General features: G+C 43.3%; 1 protein-coding gene across 6 annotated transcripts in view; it reads left to right on the top strand.

Moving 5' to 3' along the window:
- AIG1 (androgen induced 1) overlaps positions 1 to 15,552 on the top strand; it is a 177,990-nt gene that overhangs the window by 82,995 nt on the left and 79,443 nt on the right. Inside the window, exon 4 of one of the 6 annotated variants that reach the window (XM_074988719.1) lies at positions 9,920 to 9,988. The exons of the other annotated variants lie outside the window; for them this stretch is intronic. Within the exon in view, the coding sequence (XP_074844820.1) occupies positions 9,920 to 9,964 (45 nt within the window). The 3' untranslated portion in view covers positions 9,965 to 9,988. Of the gene's footprint in view, positions 1 to 9,919; positions 9,989 to 15,552 lie in introns of those variants that run through there. 6 annotated transcript variants of the gene reach the window in all.

Genomic DNA, 15,552 nt, shown 5'->3' with positions numbered 1-15,552 from the left:
AAGGATGGAGTTATCAGGAACTTTTCTGATGCTTTGTAATTTCCTCAGGAAGTTGGTGGTATCTCGGATATAGCTGGGAGCGTTGGTGGCGTAGGGTTTGAGGAGGGAGTCCACGTAACTGGATAGTCCGGTGGTAAGGGTGTCAATACCTGAAATGATAGGGCGTCCAGGGTTTCCAGGTTTGTGGATTTTGGGAAGTAAATAGAATAATCCAGGCTGCGGCTCAGATGGTGTGTCTGAGTTAATGAGGTCCTGAGTAGCAGCAGGGAGTTCCTTCAGTAGTTGTTGTAATTTCCTTTGGAATTCCAAAGTGTGATCAGTGGAGAGAGGTCTGTAAAATGTGGTGTTGGAGAGTTGTCTGGCTGCCTCCTGAGGATAGCCTGATCAGTACCACACTGTACCGAAAACCTACTGATCGCTATATTTACCTACACCCTTCTAGTTTCCATCCTGCACACGTGACTAGATCCATTGTTTACAGTCAAGCTCTTAGGTACAATCGCATTTGCTCTGATCCAACTGACAGAGAACAAAAACTACAAGAACTTTACCAAATATTCATAAACCTGAATTACCCACCAGGAGAAGTAGAAAAACAAATCGACAGGGCCAGACGAATACCCAGAGACCAGCTACTCCAAGATCGACCCAAAAAAGCCAAGAACAGAACACCACTGGTCATCACTTACAGCCCCCAACTCAGACCACTGCAATGAATTATTAAAGACGTACAACCTATCCTTAATCAGGATGCCACGCTCCAGAAGGCCCTGGGTGACATGCCTGTTCTCTCCTACAGACCACCTCCCAACCTCATGAGGATGCTCACTAACAGCCACAGTCTATACCCCAGGAATACCAGTCCTGGAACCTTTCCCTGCAACAAAGCCCGCTGCCAGCTTTGTCCACATATCTTCTCTGGAAATACCATCACTGGACCTAACCAGGTTACTCACAGAATAACGGGAACTTTCTCATGCTCCTCTACTAACATCATAGATGCCATCATGTGCCAACAATGCCCAGGTGCTTTGTATAGTGGACAGACTTCTAACTCCCTTGGACAAAGGGTCAATGGGCACAAAACAGACATCAAAACACTCCAGATCCACAAACCAGTTAGTCAACATTTTAATGGAATGGGCCATTCTGTCAATGACCTAAAGGTATGTGTGTTACTGAAAAGGAATTATCGCTCCGTTTTGGAAAGAGAAACATCTGAGCTGGCTTTTATATTCAAATTCGGCACATTAACACATGGTTTAAATCGTGATGGGAACTTTCTGAGTCACTATAGGGGCTTGCCTGCATACTTGGCTCAGTCTAATTCTTGACCTTCCCCCCCACCCCTCCACTCTCTGATTTGCTCACCTTGATTATCTTTTTCTGATTTGTCCTCCTTGCTTACTGTTTTTGGTTCTCTGTGCCTTAAATATTGAGTCTGTTCTGGTCTGGCTATGGTCTGAAGAAGTGGGCCTGTCCCACGAAAGCTCACCTAATAAACCATTTTTCTAGTCTTTAAAGTGCTACTTGACTGCTTTTTGTTTTGCCTACTTTAGTGTGTGAATAAACTTTGCCTTGAGGGGTAACCTAGAACAAAATGGGGGAGTGGGCATGAGAGTCCATCTCCCTGTTCATCTCTTTTTTTTTTTTTTTCCACCTAAAAGACAAAAAGAAACTGCTGCTGGAATTTGGGAATAGCTCCTGGTGTGAGCGCATGATCAGTGGTGTTACTGGGAATGTGTGTTAAGGGCTTTCACGTTGAACCAATCACTCTATCTGTATTTTTCTTGTAACCATTTCTGACTTCAATGCATCATTACTTGTACTCACTTAAAACCTATCGCTTTGTGAGCAAATGAACATGTTTTATTGAATGAGAATTTAATCCAGTGTTTTGAAGTGTTTGGTAATACCATTTAACGTAGTACAGGTTGAACCTTCCTCATCTGGCACCCTCAGGACCAGAGCCTTCCCATACAAGGGAGTTTGCAGGTCCAAGGGAGGTCAGGCCACTCTGGGCCACCTGTTTCAGCCAGCAGGGCTCCTTGCCCCCGGTGGCTCCCTGCTGAGGGCTGGCAGCAGCTCCTCTCCCAGCCACTGGGGCTGCCTGCCTGAGAAAGCTGAGCCCCCAACTCCTAGCAACTTCTGTGGCTAGAGCTCCCTGCTTGGTCCATGGATATTGCTGGACCAGTGAGTCCCAGACAAGAGAGGTTCACCCAGTAGACGGTTGCATGTTGATCCATTTGGCAGGCCCGTTGACCTAATATATCTGGGCTGTCCAGGACGGGGCTGGACAGTGAAAAACACACATGTTGGAGGGAAAATCTAGGATCAGAAGTGCATTGGTGTCACCCCGCCAGTAGTGACCAAGGCTGCTGGTGGCTGGTGTTTCCTTAACAGGCTGCTGGGGTCAGCAGGGCTGAACCAGAGCAGCAGCCTTACCCAGTCACTCTGGGTATGACCTGCATTCTGTTTGGCTATCTGTGAGGACACGTCAGGAGCTATAGCAGCAATGCATACTGAGCCACCCCAAGTTGCAGGGCAAGTGGTGACACAGCCCTCATGGGTCTGGATATCATCCCAGAAAGTCATAAACCCCCAAAGCTTTCTACAGTCAAACTTCATTTTTTAAAATAATATTACTGTTACTACTGATTAATTTACATTAGAGTAGCAGCAAGAAGCGCCAGCCTATATCAGCGTCCCATAGTTCTGGGCACTGTACATACACTGCCTCAAAGACTTACAGTCTAAATGGTTAGAACAGGTAAAGGATGGGAGAAAGGATGCATTATTATCCCCCACTTTACAGATGGGAAGCTGCAGCACAGAGATTGACCTGTGTAAGGTTGCACAGGCAATATGCGCCAAACCTGGAATTAAATTCAGTCCTAGTTAAGTGCCTTAACCAAGAAAACTTTCTTTCTCCCCAAAGTGGGCACGGAACACAACTCATACTGGATTAAGGGTTGAGTGTGAGTCAAACTCATGGGACAGTTTGATAATTCTGCTGGTAGGGTGAAGTGGCTCGGTTCTGAGTTGGGGGAAGGGAAATGAGGGAGCAGTTTTTCCAAGTTCTTCCTTGCCCTGCTCACATTTGGCACTTTTCATTATCTTCATTTTAGTGGTGTTCCTGGGAGCCGGTTCTAGGTGCACTAGTTTACCTTGCAAGCTAACTTTCCTAACGTAGCTGTCCGAATCAGAGGTGGGCAATAAGTGACCCACAGGCTGGATGTGGTTCACATGGGTTAGTGCCTGGGGGGGCTGACGGACACTTTATTTACCAGAATGTCTGCAGGTACTTGGCTGCCGTTCACTGTTCCCAGTCACTAGAAGCTGCAATAAGCAATGCATGCTGAGCTAACCCAAGCAAATCATGTCCAGCTTGTGGGCCAATTGTTGCCTATCCCTGATCTAGATGCACTTTCAACATGTTCAGTAGCTACTTCCAAAATATCCCAAATGAACAATTTATTTTGTGCCTTTTTACCAGGTGTAAAGTCCCCATGGATTCTCTCTCTTCTATGATTCTTTGGGCCGTGGGAGGAGAAAATCTAACAAGAAAGGAGATGTGAGGAGGAACAGTTTGGAAATGTAAAAAGTGCCTTTTCCTCTTCCCACTGCCTTCAGAGTTTCTCTAAAGTAATACTATTGGTGACCAAGACTGTTGGTTGGGGTCCCAAGCAGAAAAGGCAGATCTTAATGATTCATTACAGAAACACTAGCATTTTGGTCGCACATTTTTAAGGGGATTGAAAAATCCACTTTTATTCAAGAGGCTTTGTGGAAATCCAGTTACAGGTAAATATTTTGTGTGGGACACCAGAAAAGGAAATGTAGGTTAGATAACTTAAATAAAAAAGGTTGAGTGTGTGAAACATGTTACTGATACCCAAGTCATGTAACTGTTAATTGGGGGAGGGGAGATATGTTTTCATTACATCTCAGTATTAATTTTAAGATAGGAAGAAGAAGATGCCTGTTTAGAAGACAAAACCATAATGTCATCTGAGGTAGAAGCCTGCACTTACTTCCTTCAGATGTTTGGTAGACTTTTTTCAAATCTGATCTCTGCAACTTAATTGGCAATAATACAAATATTAACAGCTGTATAAGAGATGTTTGTGAGTCTACAATAGTAGCCATGGTTACCTGCATACTTTCATTGCTGTATTAATGTGTAATTCATTTCCTTCTGGAAATAGCATTACTATGTAACATAATGCAATATAGTCTCTTAGTGGGTATTACTATGTAGAAAAGAGCATCTCTCAGTGAACCTGAAAGCTGTTTATATCAAAGGGGATTGTATACAGAACATACTACCTGGATATTATATACAGACTTTCCCCGCCCTATGAGGGTAATTCGTTCCTGAAAAACTCCTCTTAGGGTGAATTCTTGTAAGTCGAAAATGTAATTACCATTAATTTCAATGGGAAAAAAATTTATGCATTCCTGAGCCCCAAAATTTACACCCATTAACGCTAAAACAACACCAAATCCCATTAAAATGAGCACAATTACTTCAATAGTTAACATTATCGTAACACAATCTAACAAGGCATTTTCCCTTCATTAATTACTCTACAATATGTCTGTTTACCTGCAGAGACAGGGGAATGGAAATTGAAGAGCGCCTGGGAGGGGGGCACAAAGCCGGGTAGCTGCCCGTGGCTGCAGAAGCAGGGCCGGTGCTAGGGGGCGAGCAGGGCAGAGCAGGCCATGGGAGGGGCACAGGGAGGCAGCCCAGCCTGAGCACAGCTCAGGTTAAGTGGGGAGGGGGCATTGTCAGGGGCTGGCCGCATGGGAAGCTAGGCAGGCACAGGAGGCCCCCAGTTGGCAAGGGGTGATGTCTTGCTCGTGCGGGGCTGCACAGCGGAGAGGCCCTGCCAGCAGCGGCCGAGGCGCTAAATGCAAAGGAACGCCACAGGCAGCAAGTGGCGCCCGAGGCACAGCTGCACAGGGCGGGCAGCAGCGGCCCCCTAGCCGTGCAGGAAGTGAGCAGCAGGGGCGGGGCTGGGAAGGGCTGTGCGCCCAGCAGCCACGTCTCGTGGGAGCACCTGGGAGCCCACGGCCACTGGCTGGGCTGGCGCACGCCGCTGTTGCAGAGCCAAGGTGGAGACCCAGACCAGACACAGGTAAAGGCTGGGCCGGGGGCTCTGGGAAACTGCCACCGGGTGCTGTGGAAAGATGCACTGGGCGGGATGCAGCTGCGGGCAGCCGTTGCCTGGAGCCGCAGCCTTTCTCCCGCTGCAGGGTGTCCATGTCCCGCTGAGGTGCACAAAATTGAAATAGGTCCTCGTAAATTCGAGGAAATGTCTCTTAAGGCGAGGTAGGGGTTTTAAATCAAACACCTTGTAAACTTGAATTCTCATAACCCGAATGGGTGTATCTCAGGATTTGACTGTATTGCAAATGCTGTGTATCATAACAAAGGGAAAAGAGAATCCTACAAGCTTCAAATGATATTACTCTAGAACTTTTTACAATAAGAGAAGAGACTATTTAATATTTTTTGTCATTAAAAAAGATTTATACTGTTTACTGTATATTTTGATTTATACAGGTGGCATAGCTGATTTAGGCAAAGTGCTCTTGCTCTCTCCTTCCTGGGTCCAGGTAGGGCCCTGAAAAATTGAACTACTGGTTAAATCTCAATGAAAATTATTAGGCAGGTCTAGATCCCTGCTCAGTCCTCTCACTGGTGGCACGGACTGGAAGGAGAATTGATTTACATAGCTATCTGGGGACTCTGCTGATGTATGGAAATTCCAGGATAGGATCACCAGTTTCTGCCCCATATCAGCCTCATGTAGGGGCCTACTGTGGCTTGGGGGTGTGCAAGGTGAATAAAGTCCAGGACCAACATATTGGAATCTAGCTACTGGCAGCATAAGCTAGAGCAGCCTTAAAGTTACTCTAATTCTTGCTAGAGCCCAAAGTCTTTCCCATCTGCCCTCCACTGTCAGAATAATAAATTACATTTTCTGCCTCAGAGAATCTTTTCATGCCTTACAAATACAAATGCAGTCAACTTTACAAGAATGCCAAAGCCCATGTATTCAGGCTTTAGGTTTGTATGTTTTTGGCTACGCCTACACTAGCCCCAAACTTCGAAATGGCCACGCAAATGGCCATTTCGAAGTTTACTAATGAAGCGCTGAAATGCATATTCAGTGCTTCATTAACATGCGGGCGGCCGCGGCACTTCGAAATTGATGCGCCTCGCCGCTGCGCGGCTCGTCCTGACAGGGCTCCTTTTCGAAAGGACCCCGCCTACTTCAAAGTCCCCTTATTCCCATCAGCTCATGGGAATAAGGGGACCTCGAAGCAGATGGGGTCCTTTCGAAAAGGAGCCCCGTTGGGACGAGCCGCGCGGCGGCGAGGCGTGTCAATTTCAAAGTGCCACAGCCGCCCGCATGCTAATGAAGCGCTGAATGTGCATTTCAGCGCTTCATTAGTAAACTTCGAAATGGCCATTTGCATGGCAATTTTGAAGTTTGGGGCTAGTGTAGACACAGCCTTAGTGGGAAGAGGTTAAAAGGATAGATTGCTGCATTAACTTGAAATAAAGACCAGATAATGCAGTATTTTAATACAACATTTAAAAGTGACCCATGTTGCCTGATGAAAGCATGTTGAAAGAATGACAAAGCTTTGATGAGAGAGACACATTTTTAGTGCATCTCCCAGGACAAGAAGCAGGGTGGCACTAAGATTAAATGTTCCCTAGTGAATCCAGCTGTTGCCACAGTCTGACTTCTGTAGCTGCTTCAGTGCTGCTAGGTTGGAGCTACTTTATAAGCACAAGCCCGTATCTGTCCATGTGCCTAAATGGGGAAGCCAGGAGACCCAAGGGGGTACATTGATTTATCAGATCTCCCAGTGAGCCCATGGCCATCAGGCTCCCCGGGAACATTAGCCAGAATTTGTACCTGTCCTCCCTATGTTTAGTCGTGGTGCAAACTCAGGCCTGTTGAGTGTGTAGTCCGACCCAGAAGCACAGCTGCTGCTAACTTCCATCTGCTGTGCCAGCAGAAGTGAACTGAGACCATAGCAGATGATTTCCCAACTAAAATACCAGTTATAGATTTCTCTTTTCACAAAGGACAAGGGTGTTGGTTGTGACCTGTGCCTCTGAGGGAATGCATTGGTAGTACTCCTCCAGGAGGGATAGGCTTTTGAGAGGAATGGAGAAGCTACAGAGTTCAGTATAATATGTTAATTAATTTCTCATTCAGATTGGCAGGTGTTTCACATCAGCACTTTTTTTTTTCATTTAACTTGTGATAAAAATTGCAGGAGTTTTCAAAGTTTCTGGTAAGAACCTCAGCTGGAGTTGTTTCATTTGTGGGTATGAATGAGGCAGTCATTTTTAATCAATTATATGCAATAATAAATGATGATTCCTTCTGCTTTTTGACTTCTCACAACTACAAACATCCCTTATTTCCTTTCACGTAGAGAAGGTGTGATTTTTACAGATCAATTAACTTTGGCATTAAAAGCAGAATTAAATAGGCTAAAGAGGAAGATAAAAGCACAGGAGTTGTACCTCATTTCTATAGCTGCAGAAATAAAAACTCATCATAGAAACAAGAAGAAGAGAAGTTAAAATTGAAAAGAATTATGCCTGTAACAACAGGTAAACTAGTGAGGGAAAAATGGATAAAGTGAAATGAAGTGATTGAAAATAAATCATTGATCAACCTTATACAAGAACATGTATCTTTACTGTGTAGCCTAACTAATAAAGAGGGTCACACCCATGAGAGCTCATGACCTAATACATTTGTTAGTCTCTAAAGTGCTACAGGACTGCTTGTTATTTGTGAAGTTACAGAATAACACTACTGTCCCTCTGAGAATAATATTGCCTAAGTTCAGCAGTGTTTCCTTATTTTGTATCTCTAAAACCCTGCCTTGTACAAGATTTTTATGCAAGAAAGTATTTAGATTGTGCACAAATAAATTTACCTTTAAAAAAGTAGTAATTGAAAAGCCCATTAGTATGATTGCAAATGTCTGATGGCACAACCTAATGCATGATCCTGTGACTTCAGTGGGGTTCCCTCTGAATGCAGTGAGTCTGTGTATATGGATCAGCTTTGAAGACTGGGGCTGTTAGATTCTAACATGATTTCTGTCATTACTCAATTTCAGTAAAATAGGAAATGTTCTTACTACCAAAATAATAGGAATATGGATGGGGAGGAGGGTGTATGTCCTTGTAAGACCTCTTGCTTTTGTTTTGTTATAGTGGACTAGAATTGGGACCGTCCGCTCGAGACCTTCCAGAATTCCCCTGGCATCTTTTGAATCATGCTTTTCATAAAAAAGACGTGTGCAAAACTGTCTCATAATTTTTCCTTTTCATTCTCTCCAAGACAGTACTACAGCTTGTTTCAATAATAATTTCCTCCTGGTTTTCTTAGGAATCATAGAAGCCATTGCTGGTTTCCTTCTGGTTGTAAAAAGCAAATTTTGGTTTTGTGTGTATGTGTCTGTGTGTCTGTTATATCAGCAATAAAAATATCTCTCTTTTAATCATCTTCATCCTTTCCTGGACTTAAACACAGGATTGATGTACAGTAGCCCAAGGGCAAAATATGAGGACATCAAGAAAAATAATAATTGAGAGATGTGGGATCAAATTCCTTAGCATAAATACTTCCATGCTACTAACGACAGCAGGTTTACTAGTAATAGGAGAACACCCAAGTAACTGTCTGGAGTGGATTTTTCCTTATAAAGAGGTGTCTCTTCCTAACTTACATTGGTGTGGACAATATTAAGGGACAAAGACACGTTTGTTGACTCTTTCTAGGGAGTAGCTGGTAATTGACACTTGGCAGAGAATCCTATTTATCAAATATCAGGCCTGGTTTGGGCTGGCTTTGAGTTGTCTGGCTCTAGGATTTCAGTCTAATGAACCAAAGGTTGATTCAAGCTCTGGAAGGTGCTGAGTGCCCTCAATTCCTACTGAAAAGTACATCACAGAATTAGGCCTATAAAGAGAGGCAGAACATAGGGAAACTGGCAGTCTCATCAGAGAAGCTAAGAGTTAAATTGACAGAAGTAATTAGCTCTTCCATTGCTGTAAATTCTCAGGGCTCCACTGGCTTCTTTGGAGCTATGATAGTTTACACCCCTGGAGGCCGAGATGTGATCCCTCCAATAGAGTAGTTCCCAACCTTTTCAGTAATATGACATGCTTACATGACACAGAAAATCCATGGCATGCCCACTTTTTTCAGCTGAATCAATTGCTCATAAACGTCACCCTTACTTACATTTATTATAGTTACTGTGTTAGACGATAAACAAGGATCAAATGGGATACTGAGTAATGGAGTAACTGCTGAAATGTTTGATTACTCCAGGGTGGGGAAGCAGGTCCAGAGAGCAGTCTCCTGCTAGCCTGCCGGAGCCGAGACACAGCATTTAAACTGCATCGCAGCTTCGACAGGCTCCTGTCCTCTCTCCCTCCTGCCTTGACGCAGCAGGGCAGGGGAGGGGGCTTCCTGCCAGCCTGTTTGGGCTGGGAAGCAGCATTTCAGCTGCCTGTCAGTGCAAACAGGCTCCTGCGGGGTTGGCATTTCCCCTGGCAGCAGCTCTGCAAAAAGCTATGGTGAGGGGAAATTGACAAAATTTCACAGCACACTTGTGCAGTTTTCATGGCACAGCAATGTGCTGCGGCACAGTGGTTGAAAGCCACTGCTCCAATGTACAGATGAGGCAGCTTGTATACTAGACCAATCACATTGTTGTTCTTCTGCGGATACTTCGCTCCCCTGGGCTATTAATCTGGCACCTTTCACTGGTCCTAATGTAACTTTCAAAGAAGAAGCATTTATCATTTTAAAAGTATGCCTCAGTTATTTCATTTTCTTCTTCTTGTTTACATTTTCAGATTACAAGCCTTTGCCTTCCTGTAGTCTTCCAAGAACAACCTTAATATTCAACATCAGGTAGTTCTGCAAAGACCGTTTGTATCAGATATGCCCTCTGATGAACTTAGATTTGGGCCTTGTGTTGGAAGTTACAGTATTATATTTTAGTTTTATTACCCAAGCCTTGGATAGTTATCTTCCACGTCAGCATCTTAAAACTGTGTACCCAAACTCCACTCCCTCCTCCCTCTCTCTGTTTTTCTGGCTTCTTCTTTCTTGTAGTTGCAAGATATTTTTCCCCCTCTTCCTGGAATATTTCTTTCCCTGAAGAATTGAGGCAACATATTTATTTTCTGCTAATGTAATTCTTTCCATGGCAGCAAATTATGACTTTGCAAAAACAGAGATTGTTGTAAACTGTCAGTATCCAAGAGAAGTTGCAGCCACAAGGAGTCAAGTTTGAGTTTTAGTTTGGACTCCCACTGTTACCAGCTTGCATGCATGTACACATACTCAGCCACTTTTAAATAGAACAATTGTAGAATAGATGGCCTGGTTAGATTATTTTTAGCTTTTGACCTTTTCAGATCTGAACTACAGCACATTAAAATATAACGAGGTGGCACTATTATTTATTTCATAGGACAGATTCAAGGTGAAATATCAACATGAGGAGGGAGAAAGGGTAAAGCCTCTGATACACTGTTGTTTTTAGTAACAACTGGCCAGATAGGACGTACCTACTGCACACGCACAATGTGTGGAGAAAGGTGAGCAGCCAACAGATGGCCAAATGGTAAAGACCAACCCAATAAGTTATAAGATTTGGTGACTGGAGAGACAGATTCCAAATGGGATTCATGTGAGAGGAAGATTCAAAGAAGAAATCACTAGGTTGAGAGCCTGGGCCCAACAAAACCCCTTTCCTTCTTGTTATTGTCATAGCAGGGACAATTGCTGATAGGTTGTGATAGAGTTGCCATCTCTGGACATTTTTAAACCACAGTGAGAGGAATGAAATCAGGGAAGTCCTGTGGCCTGTGTAAGAGAGGAGAGCAGACTAGGTGATTACAGTGGTTCCTTCTCTGGCTTTATTATTTATTAAAGTATGAACCTCACTGGTGATAAGTGCTGGGAAGGAATTGGTGAGCTTATCTCCTGGCTGCCCTGGGAGAGCTGGAATGAACTAGATAGATCTAAGCTGGGAATGCTTTAACTTGTTAGCACTTGGAGAATGCCCGCCTTAATCCTTTGGGACTTAAATGAAAGACTCTCATTACTCTGGGTCTGTGGTAGGCTTGAAAGGAGTAGGATCTTCATTAACTCCTTTGTATTGGTCCACAGTGAAGTCTTGGAAGACATTTTGAATGCTGTAGGCCTCATGGCAAAGGGGAGTTTCAAGGAGGGATTTGAGAGCGTTTAAAGTGGTATATACAGCGAGCTCCTCCAATCATGTGCTGTGGTCTAGGAAAAAGCACAAAGATGTTAGAAAATTCAGCCAGTGGGTGATGTAGGCTGACGTCACAATTTTATATGTTACTGTAAACTTAGAAATACTAGAGGTGAAATGGACTTCCTGGTTTATTTAATCCCTCTCCTGCACAGGAGAGGATTCTTCCTTATAACTTAGTCCTGAGTGATGAGACATCTACCACTTTCCTTGCAGATGGTTCCACAGTCTAAAAGAAGTTGCTGCAAAGAATTTTTTTGCTGACACTTTGCTTAAATTTATCATTTCCTGTTTTCAGCCAGTTTTCCTTATCTGCGCACATGTATGATCCTAAATTTCTCTTATGTTCCTGCTTTTGGCACCCTTCAGGTATATTTTTTAAACTGCTTAGCCATGCTGTATCTATTTTGTTTCTCCAGTTCTTCCTCCTAAATTAATTTCTTCATTGTGCAGGTTCTAGGGGCTAATGGTCCCAAGTGACAAGTTTGAGTTGTACTTTTTGTAGTTTTGCTCAAGTACTTTCACACATTGTGGACTCAGTCCTGCAACATGAGCTCTGCTTGGAAGGCATACTTCTCCGGGGAGTGTGCTCTGCCATTTTGCTCAAGTTACTAAGTTACTTACATTGTGCTGAGGCAGTCTGGGCAGGCTGAGCAACTGAGAATTGTTTTGGATGAACTGAATCAGATCTGTCCACTAGGTAAAACAGATGAGAACGCTAAAGCAGCAACAGCGCCAGTGCCCCTCATTGACTTGCCATCTCTAACATATGGTCATTGACTTTGTTACTCATGGGGGGATGGTGGGGGAGAGGATCTAAAATTCAGTTTGGAAGACAGCTAAATGTTTTGATTCAGGCTGTTTTACCATTACACCGCATTTCCTCATGGAGGTCCATTGCCGAATGGGAGTTACATATCTGATCTCATGTTCCCAGTCTCTGCCAGGAGCTGGCTTCCACGATGTGTCACACCATGTAGCCTGAGGAGAGAGTGCTGTGTATCAGAGAAACTGCAGCATGTCCAGGGAGCTCAGATTGAGGGGCACCAGGCACCTCACACTGGAAATCCCACAAAGCAGTGCACTGTAACAGAGGAATGCCATGTAACGAGCTGATTCAAAACAAGATATTGTGGGTTCTGTTTTCCTAATGGTTTCTGGGTTCAGCTGCTATATTACCAAGTTTTCTGGGAGCCTTTGTCACCCCATTCATTTACCTAAATGCACCCACATTGTAATCCATACCACAGCTTCAGACTAGTACCTCATCCCAGAAAAGTGAGAAAATGGAGGGGACAATGCTCAAGCCAGGCAGAGTAAGATAAGTGATTTGCATTTAAATTTGGGAGGATGTTAGTTGAAGCCCCACATCTGAAAATAGCCATTTCTGAAAGAAGGAAGTTTGAAAACTCAGGTATGTGTGAGACGTGATTGGTAAACTCTTTAACAACCCTTTGTAAAATTTCCAGTGGCTGATGTGAGGGAACTCTGCTGAAAAGGTGGATAAGTCTTGTGTGTGCATGAGAGTATACAGGGTGGTCTTCAGTTAAACCACATGAAATTGTGCTCCATAGAGTGTTCACGTACATAACGAAGAATAATTTCAGCAACTGCAGAAATCTCTAGGTAAAATTCTTTGGCCTGTGGTCTATAAGAGGTCAGACTAAATCCTCATAAAGGTTCCCTCTGTGAGAAGTTGTTCTGGCAGTCTTGCAGTGAAGGATTGGAGGTTAGTTTGATTGCGTTGGTGGCACATAAAGAGTGGGTGAGAGTTCCATATGGAGAATGACTGCCTAATGCAAACTTTCTGGGATGCATTATTAGGTGCATTGTACATAAGATATAAGAAGTAATTTTGCTCTGTTCCATGCTGATAAGGTCTCAACTGATATAATGTGACCAATTCTAGGTGACATTTTTCAGATACGCTATGGACAAACAGTAGGAAGTCCAGAGAAGAGCAGCAAAAATTAGTAAATGTCCAGAAAACGTGACCTCTGAGGGAGAATTGGAAAAAATGGGTTTAGTCTAGAAAAAAGAAGGCAGGGACAGGAAATAAGAGTTTCAAGTACATAAAAAGTTGGTACAAGGCGAAGGGAGAAAAATTGTTCTACTTAACCTCCAAGGATAGTACAAGAAGTAGTGGGCTTACATTGCAGCACGTATGGTTTAAATGGGAAATGAGGGAAAATTTCCAATCAGGGTAGTTTAACACTGGAATAAATTATCTAGGGAGCTATCACTGGAGATCTTTTAAAGGAGGTTTGACATATATGTCAAGGCAAGTCTAGATAATACTGAATCTTGCTGTGAGTACAGAGGAACACAGGGGACTAGACAAAATAACCTCTCAAGGTCCCTTCCAGTCCTGTGGTTATATGGTTTTGTGTCTGTATGGTACAGCATTGTTGGGATGTGACTCACATTGTCTCTGTTTGAAGATGTACCTTGTGCAGGAATACAGTATTATTGTATCAGGAAGAGGGGTTGTCTATTTGGGGACACAGAGGTTTGCATTAACCTAATTAAATAACTCATTGATTCTTCATTAACTTTGGAGTCCATTCACACTTTGCTTGCTGTTCCAGCCTGTAAGATGCCATAGTTCCCTGGAGGTCTTGCTTATTAACCTATTTTAAAAACAAACGGTGCAGCTTCTCACTGGAGAGATTTCTCTCCCCAGAGCTCTTGCGGTAAAGTCTAAATAAACAAACTGAAAAGTTTTGTAATATAGTTGGAGTAAAGCATGGGCTGCCCACAGGGCTTCTTCCTGCCAAGTGTTCCTGGGTTACTGGTCTCTCCCCAGAGGTTAGGCAGTTAAAGTCAGATTAAGCAGCATTCTCCCTGTTTCAGGGAATAGGAGCAGTTCCAGTTCCCTCCATGCTCTACTAAGTTACTAGGAAGGAGAGGTAGATATTTTGTGGCATCTCCAAATATGCCTTTCTGTAGAGGTCAGCTGCAGACCCTGGGATTTCTTTTTCCAGGATTTGTTCTGGCTAAGATGTAGGGGAGTCTTATACCGCACATGCTGAAATCCCTGGTCCCAGGCCTGACAAGTCAGCATCCTGGATACTTTCCCTAACCCCAAACTGCCACTCTAAGACCACTTCCTCTTTCAAGGCAATCAGTTCCTTCATCCTGCAGTTCTGTGTTTAAAGATACTCCACCTGGGAAGGAGTAGCGTTGCCCCAGAGTCTTCTCAGCTCAGTCCAGCATACCCCATTACACAGCCTACTGAGAGGAATAAAGATAATGTCTTCTCTACCTCCCCTAAGAAAGGTTTGAATCACTGGATCAGAGCTGGCAGAGATCTTGTGACCTTCCCCAGCCAACAGACCACTCCTTACTAATCTGTTTAGAGTGAACATGGAGGCAGGTAGTGCAGAATTGGAACATGTAAACTCTGCATTTTCATACTTTCCAATTTTTTAGTTTGATGTTAACCAAATATTGTATGGCTTTCTAAATGCCCCCTTGTCCCCCAATTTCAATGTTCGTTTAAGTGTTCCCTTTAAGTTAGAGATACGGAATTACAATCTTAACTCCAGCTAAACAGATGGGGTTTTTTTTCTCTTGATTACTTTTGAACAGTTGTGTTTTTGCTTTTTTTAAGAAGCCCTGGTAAGTTCTTGCATACCAGAATTGTTCCATGCAAACTGAATCAGAAGCAGAATGTCTGTCTTTCAGTCAGTTACATGCTCATTTCACTTTGTCCATCTGTCATCTAATAATAAAGTTTTTATATTAAAAATTGCACTTTTTACATATTTTGAAGAGAAGATGAAATGTGGTATGTTGTATCATAAGGAATTTTAAAACTGTGGTTTATTGGACTTTATTAACTACTGGAATTATGGCCGGCAAATATAAAATCTGTTGGAAGTCAGGAACGAGAATCCCAGATCAGACAGCTGGTGATCTACACACCGGTTTCTTAGAAGAAATGACTGAGTCAGACTAATTTTGGCACTGGTTTTATTGTTTGGTCTTTAGATTTCTTTTTTTGTGAACCTTCCATTCTAATAAGTGAGATTAGACAAGCCAATAAGAGTATCTCCTGATCAGCCGAATATTGCGCTGGTTGCTGCAACAGTCTGTGCAAGATAACTTTGGAAACAACTGTAAATGTTGCTTCTGAAAGGAGAAATATAGTTGAATTTGTCACGTTTGTCGCCATAGCATTGTGTTCAGGTCGGTTCAGAA

The sequence above is a fragment of the Carettochelys insculpta genome, chromosome 3 (assembly GCF_033958435.1).
Source record: "Carettochelys insculpta isolate YL-2023 chromosome 3, ASM3395843v1, whole genome shotgun sequence".
In the NCBI taxonomy this organism is placed as follows: Eukaryota; Metazoa; Chordata; order Testudines; family Carettochelyidae; genus Carettochelys; species Carettochelys insculpta.
Note: the sequence above shows the minus strand (reverse complement) of the source record. Positions and strands in the feature narration are given on the sequence as shown.